The 7,303-nt window shown below is 38.3% G+C and overlaps 1 protein-coding gene across 2 annotated transcripts; it reads left to right on the plus strand.

Moving 5' to 3' along the window:
- Positions 1 to 292: 292 nt before the first annotated feature.
- LOC100253673 (G-type lectin S-receptor-like serine/threonine-protein kinase SD3-1) lies at positions 293 to 3,878 on the plus strand. Of its 2 annotated transcripts, XM_010655493.3 has the most exons (2): positions 307 to 1,061; positions 1,765 to 3,878. In XM_010655493.3, exon 2 carries the CDS (start codon positions 1,846 to 1,848, stop codon positions 3,709 to 3,711), a length of 1,866 nt encoding a protein of 621 aa, XP_010653795.1. In that variant the 5' UTR covers positions 307 to 1,061; positions 1,765 to 1,845; the 3' UTR covers positions 3,712 to 3,878. The 2 variants fall into 2 exon arrangements, with proteins under 2 accessions (XP_002277767.1, XP_010653795.1); XM_002277731.4 differs by having other exon boundaries at positions 293 to 3,878.
- The last annotated feature ends 3,425 nt before the right edge of the window (positions 3,879 to 7,303 follow it).

Consider the following 7,303-nt stretch of genomic DNA (forward strand, 5'->3'; position numbering starts at 1 on the left):
AGCCCGTGGTACATCCAAAAGTCAAAGAAATATACTTCTCTTAGATACGGTCCAGTCCACACATTTAATTGGGTTTTCATTTTCCTTTATTATTATTATTTTTTTTTTAATAATCGTAAAAAATAAAATAATAATGAAAATATCAATCTCACTATTCTTGAGAAGAAGATTTAAATAATTAATTATTTAAAAATATTTAAAAATTTTAGTAATTAGGCACATATTTATATTAAATTATAATTTCTTTTTATGAAAAACTATATATTTGGCAAACAGCAGAGAAAGCAAAAAGTAACGATTAAAAAGACAAAAGAGCCAGAAAAAAAATCTCCGTTCACACTCTCTGAACGCTCTCTTGATTTTTCCGGCGGCCGTCTGTCCGCTTCGCCGACGAAATTGCCGGTGGGTCGAGTCTCCAGTTTACCCGAAGACGCATTCTCTCAACCACTTGTCTTTTCACACATCAATTTCTTTTATTCATCCACATTCAAGTCTTCCCATTTAAGAAGTGAACCTAACAGTGCGACCTATCTATTTTCTCTTTCATTTTCTCTCACTTTCTCGGCAGCCCTTTTTTGTACTAATTTGAAACTACTGTTTATGTCATTCCATTCGGAAGACTGGAAAAAAAGAGCTGACGTTTGATGATAAACGGTGGTGATTTATTTTTATTTTTTGGGGGTTGAATTTAATATTGAGATTGGGTTGATGGGTGGTATTATTTCCAGGGGTCTCATCTGAAAGTGATTTGCAGCGCCATAATTGGCCTAAATTGGGACCCATGTGCGCCTAAGTTTCAATTCAACACCCAATCTCTTATCCTCCTGAAACGTGAGAAAGAGGAGGGAAAAAAAGAAAAAAAGAAAAACTTCTCTTAATGCTTTGAATTGAACTCATGGTAGACAAATTCTCAATATTTTAAGGTGCTTTTTCCATGATTCATCAAGAGTTCGTTGATTTCTGGTTGTAAAAGGTGAAAAATGGATATTTCTAACGTAGCCGCAGGCGACATTCAATGTCGGCTTCTTGAATTTCTAGGGTTTTGACTGTCTTTTTTCCAGGTACCCAATTCTGAATACTCATACTCATTTCATTGTTGAATAGTATGTGGTTCAACTTGAATATATGTTGCCACTTGTTATTATTCACCTGATTTCGCCTAATATATTGACATTAGGCTTTATAATGTTGGTATTCGTTGAGATTTTGTGAGGTTTGGGAGTGGTCGGTACCGTTGATTTCTTATTATCTGTCGTAATCCTTGCTTTTCAAAACCTAGACTTCTGCAACTTTTTCTCCTGATTGTTCATCACAATTACCAAAATGGGATTCAATGGGTTCCATATCCACATATGATGTCCAGAAGTTGGGTGTTTTTCTTTGTTGGTTCTTGTTGTTGGCCTCTCTAAGAACATTCATACAGCTGAACAAACCATGTTTCTCTGTAATTCACCTTCACTAGTCTGCTTTTCTATTGGGTTCTTGCTTTTTGGGGTTGCTGTTTCACAAATTTCATTGGGTTCTAAGCTCTCTGTAGTGGAAAACGACTTCTGGGTCTCCTCCAATGGGGATTTTGCTTGTGGGTTCTTCAACAATTTGAATCAGCCTAACCAGTATCAAATCGGGATTCGGTTCAATTCAAAGTCTATTCCGGATGGGGAACAGACTGTAGTCTGGGTTGCGGGGGCCAATGTCAGGGTCAGTAATAAGTCATATTTTGAGTTTACTCATGGTGGAGAACTGGTTCTGTTTGATTCCTTGCAGGGAGTCACTGTATGGACCAGCAAAACAAGCCATCTATCTGTTGCTTCAGCTGCTCTCGGTGACAATGGCAATTTGGTGCTGATGAACAGTAGCAAAGATGTGGTCTGGCAAAGTTTTGATACTCCTGCCGACACGCTGCTCCCTGGCCAGATCTTATCTGCTTCTCAAACACTTCGGCCCTTGAGCAAGAGTTCTGTTTCAAGTTACTATGATCTTCAATTGAATGTTCAGGGTCGGTTGCAACTTAGGTGGGAAACCAATATCTCTTATTGGACAGTTGGAGGCCAGTCTGGTTCGAATCTTAGTGCTGTCCTCACATCTGATGGAGCACTGCAACTTCTTGATCGAAGATCAAAGTCTGTTTGGTCTGTGTTTGGAGAAGATCATGATGACCCCCTTGTGAAATTCAGGTTTCTTAGGCTAGATGCTGATGGCAATCTCCGATTATATTCGTGGGCAAAAGCTTTGAGGTCATGGAAATCAGTATGGCAAGCTGTTGAGAACCAATGCAACGTTTTTGCAACGTGCTACCTCTCTGGTGTCTGTCTTTTCAATGCATCAGGCTCCCATGTTTGCAAATGCCCATTTACGTCTACAGCTGAGTCTAGCTCTGAATGTTTGGTTCCTAGCCAACTGGGGTGTGATTCTGGTTCCACCCTGGTTACCTATGATCATACCTTTCTGTATGGGATTTACCCACCAAATGATTCAGTTTCGACAATTAGTTTGGAGCAGTGCAAAACCTTGTGCCTAAACGATCCATCTTGCACAGCAGTATCCTTTACAAATGATGGAATTGCACAATGCCACACGAGGAAAACCAGATTTATCACCGGATATTCAGACCCCGCTGTGGGTTCAATATCTTTTGTTAAGATGTGTTTGGACCCAGTTGCTGCTTTTCCTAATCTCTCAATATCCTCCCCACCTCAATCTCGGCTCAAAAGATCGTATGCTTTTAGCGGTCAGTGTCTAATCGGGGCGCTTTCAGGTACACTTGTAACATTCGTTACAATTCAGTTGGGAATTGGCTTCTGCTTCTACAAGAGAAGAAACTTTTACAGGAAGCAAGCTGCTTTAGCCTTAAGGGACCCTAACTCACAAGTCTTGCTCATGTTATCCTACAATGAAATCATGGATCTGACTGGGAATTTTGGGTACCACCTCGGGCCAATGGTGTTTAAAGGCATGCTTCCAAACGATCAGCCAGTTGCAGTCAAAGGCCTGAAAACTTCCATAGAAGAAAGGAAGTTCCGAGCTTCAGTTTCAAGGATTGGAGGCATTCATCAGAAAAACCTAGCAAAGCTAGAGGGCTACTGTTGTGAATCAGACCACAGATTTTTAGTCTACGAATTCGTTGAAAACGGTTCTGTAGATCACTGCATACAAGATCCTAAGCTGAGCAGAAGGCTAACTTGGAGGAAGAGAATCAACATATGCTTGAGTGTGGCCAGAGCCATTTCCTATCTGCACGCTGAGTGTAGGGAGTTTGTAAGCCATGGGAATTTGAAATGTGAAAACGTGCTTTTAGATGAAAACCTTGATGCCAAGGTGACCGAATTTGGACTAGGGAGGCTTCACAGCGATACCTTAGATGAATCTGCAGAGAATGATGTGGAAGGTTTTGGGAAGATGATGGTAATATTAGTAACCGGTCAAACAGAAGCCGACGATGTTTGCGAGTGGGCTTATAAGGAATGGATCTCTGGGCATGCAGAAGGGATTGTGGATGAAAGAATAGAAGGTGGGGTGGATTCAGAAGAGGTGGAGCGCCTGCTGAGACTTGCATTTTGGTGCCTGCAAGTCGACAAACGCCTCAGACCTTCAATGGGCGAGGTGGTGAAGGTGTTTGAGGGCACCTTGACTGTGGACCGCCCTCCACCTCCTTTCCTTTGCCGGATGCCACTGGAAGAAGAAGAAGACTACGACGAAGAAAAAGACAACTAACCGGACTCAGACCCAGGACCATAGTCCATAATAGAACCCAAGTGAATGTAGAGATTAATTCATTTAATTCAATTGTTCCTCCTTGTATAGTAGCACTAACCGTTGAGGTTTGAAATCAAATGCAGTATGCCATCGCTCTAGTACTATGAGCTCTATTTGTTATCTAATTCTTCTTCCTTTGTCCGTTATCATTCACCATACGCTCTTCCTTAGTTGTTCTACAGCTTAAAATGAATGATTCTAATAGAAAAACTGAAAGCATAGATCTTATGAATGCGGGACCGATTTCTACGAAGAACACCATGAAAGCGAAAGCAGAGAAATGTGAAGGAGATTTCAGCCGCAGGTGGGAGCAGTTGACCGGTAATTTTTCCACGACAAGGCTTGGATTTATGCTTGTCAATCAGCGGGGCAAAATCGATAGACAGCTGGTAGAAATTGACCCAGAATTTCAAGTGCGGTTTGGGTTCATATGTTCAATTTACGCGGTTTCTGAACTTTGATTTCATTTTGTGGTCCATGTTCATGCTCGAGCATGACCCTCAATGCCTCTGGACTCGATACTGTGGTGACGTAGACAAATTATCGGCGGCTGTATGAAATGTTCTGAAAAACAAATTAATAATAAAAGAATATACGTTGAAAATGAGATTTTTTCTTTCCTTTTACTGTTTTTGAAATTTGAAATTATAATTGTGGAGGAAGAGAGAGGGAGTAATGCCTCACCAAATATTTCCATGAAAATGTAGAAAATATATGGTTAGGCAATAACTAATCTCCATTATTATTAGTCATTAATTGGGCCGACAAATCCTTAAATACTGTATGATTGATGGAGAATGTAAAGTGTCTCCAACCAGACTGGCCTGTCAGTTCCGCTGTCTGGAGGGCCGCCACATGGGCGGGCTAATCTACCAAGCTGTGGGCCTCTTAGGAGTCAATGGGCCGGACTTCACCCAATTTGGGCTAATTCTATGTCACTGCTGTCTGCCCATTAGAGAATAATCTGCAAGGGCTGTCAGCCTGTCTCCCCTTCTCAATCACGAGGATGGAACGGTAAGAGGCTGTTTGGGATAGCTTTAGCCAGAAGCCAAGTTAAACTCTTAACTTTTCTATAAGCATTATAAAACTTTGATGTAAAATAGGCAATAATTTTTTTTTTAAAATTTTAATATTAATATTTTTTTAATTATAAGTTATTTTATAAAAATTAGTAAAAAATATATAGAATTCTTTTTTGAGTTTTTTAAATTCTTTTATAATTTTTCAAAAAAAAATACAAATAGAATTTTGAGCATATCAAAAGTGATATTATAATAACAATAACATTGTATATGAGACCACGTTAATAAAATTATGCACATAGAGAGCCAAAAAATAAAAAAAAAAATAAGATTTTTGACATACCTTAACGATCAATGTAATTTTTATATCTATAAAGTATACCAACACTCAAAATCTACAAATCAAAAGGGTTATAACGGTAAAGCTTTTGAAAACCAACCTATTAGTTACGTTACACTTTTTAAAAACAAAACCATAAAACATAAAAAATTTAAGCATATAATAAAAACAAACTTGTCATTTATCATATAAAATTTTTTCTTAACTTTTGCCGTAAAAACTTGACCTTGACATTTCAAGCGAAACATAACAAAATTTATTAAAACTTGGTACTCGAAAATATTTATAACAAATTAAGAGAAAAAAATAGTTTAAAATATTTAAAATATTTTTAAAAGCAGTAAAGAAACTGTTTTTACGGTCAGACAAGTTCAAAGATTTCATTTGTATAGTCACAACTCATGCATAGCCAGTTTGATAAATGCTAAATGGTATTTAACAATAAATAAATAAATAAAATATTAAAATTTCTTAATATTTAAGCGGATTTTTTTATGTTGGGTTTTAACAAACACCGGAGAGCAAGATTGGAATGGTAACAGTAAAAAGGAGAGGAAATCATGGAGCTGCAAGGCACGTGGAAAGCACGTGCAGATGGAGATGAGGTCCACCTCCACCGCCAAATATAAAAATATATGGAAGTCCTGGAGAATATCTCTTCTCTCTCCGCGGCTTCAGTCCAGGTGTTTCATGATTTGTATTCTAATTAAATGGCTTCTTCTTCTCTTTCTTCTCTTCTTCTTCTCTCTTCAAGTTTTGTTCAGGTGTATCAATCTTCATACATATTCAAGTGAGCTAGCTCTTGATCTACCCACTGATTCCAAAGAAAAAGACAGATGGGAAGTTGATATGTTGATCTTATTCCAACTTTAGGGTTTTTGAATTTTCATTGTGGGGGTCTCTCAGATATATTTTCTCAGTCCAAAAAGGGGTTTGCTCTCATCAGGATTTGGTAGGGTTTTTGAATAAAGATCTATCTTTTAGTGGTAGCAGTTGTTGTTACTGTCATGGGGTTTTGGATTTTACTTCCTCTATAGTCTAATCCCACAAAATAGACAATTCAATCTCGCAAATAAATGGGCTCCTTGTAATATATCTGTTTGCCGATATCTCTGACTTTCCATATATAAGCACTTTTTTATTCTGCTTTTCAACCACTTCTTTAGTTTAAATTTAGCAGAAGGTTCAACTTCAGCTTCAATGGCTTCTCATGCTACGAGAAAAAGGTTATACGAGAGGCAGCATGGGGAAGCAGAAGCCCAAGAAAGATCGCCAACTTCAAATAAGATCGAAGGAGAAGAAGAAGAAGAAGAAGAGGAGGAGGAGGCTAGTAGTAGAAATGGGTGTTGTACGCCAAAGGGAAAGAGGTTCAGAATACCAGAGATCTTGACATGTCCACCAGCTCCAAAGAAGAGAAGGGTAACCCCAAACTGCCTAACAAAGCGATCTCCTATAGCCTATTTTGCTCCTCCGGATATAGAGCTCTTCTTCTTCTTCGCCTTCAGAAACATCTCAGCTTGAATTTACAGGGGGGTATGACTCCATTTACAAACCTTATTATAAGTTATAAGTTATAAACCATGATGAGATCCAGTGTAAGTAGAGTGTGGGTAGGTTTTGAATGCTGAATCTTGATTAGAATGCTTATTCCACTTGGGCTTGGTGTATGCTGTAAACTTAATTTCTTGAGGTTTGCTAGGGCTTAGTTTTGTGTGCTTAATTTTCTCACTTCTGATTGATATAGATCTTAATGTGGAAGAGTAGTTGTGTGAATGCAATTCTCAGCTTTTTCTTTTGAGTGCTTCTTTTGTTTCCTTTTTTTCCTTCTTGATGAGTTCCTTTTTTGGCAAATGGGTTGTTCATCGTTTGAATCAGTCTTTATGGGTCAACCTCAGAAAGAGGAAGATATAAAAGGTGCTTTTTTGAAGGTGAGATGCATAATTGTTTTGCACTTTCCCCTCACTTTTTGCCATTTTGATATTGACATGTTATGTAGATTTATTCTTCATGGGATCATCTCAATTCACTTTCCCCATCGGTCTTCATTTCCATTCCACCATGCACACCTTCTTCCTTACATTACATGCCCTGAAAATTAAAACAATAACCCTAGAGCATGTTTTGACAAAAACCCCACGTAGACATGTTTGACAGTAATTTTGAGATGGTAGAAAAATAGTTTTAGAAA

Source organism: Vitis vinifera, chromosome 8 (assembly GCF_030704535.1).
Source record: "Vitis vinifera cultivar Pinot Noir 40024 chromosome 8, ASM3070453v1".
NCBI classification, from domain to species: Eukaryota; Viridiplantae; Streptophyta; class Magnoliopsida; order Vitales; family Vitaceae; genus Vitis; species Vitis vinifera.

Coding starts and splice junctions, on each gene's coding strand:
- LOC100253673 (XM_002277731.4), top strand. CDS start 1,435: ATGTTTCTCTGTAATTCACCTTCACTAGTCTGCTTTTCTATTGGGTTC.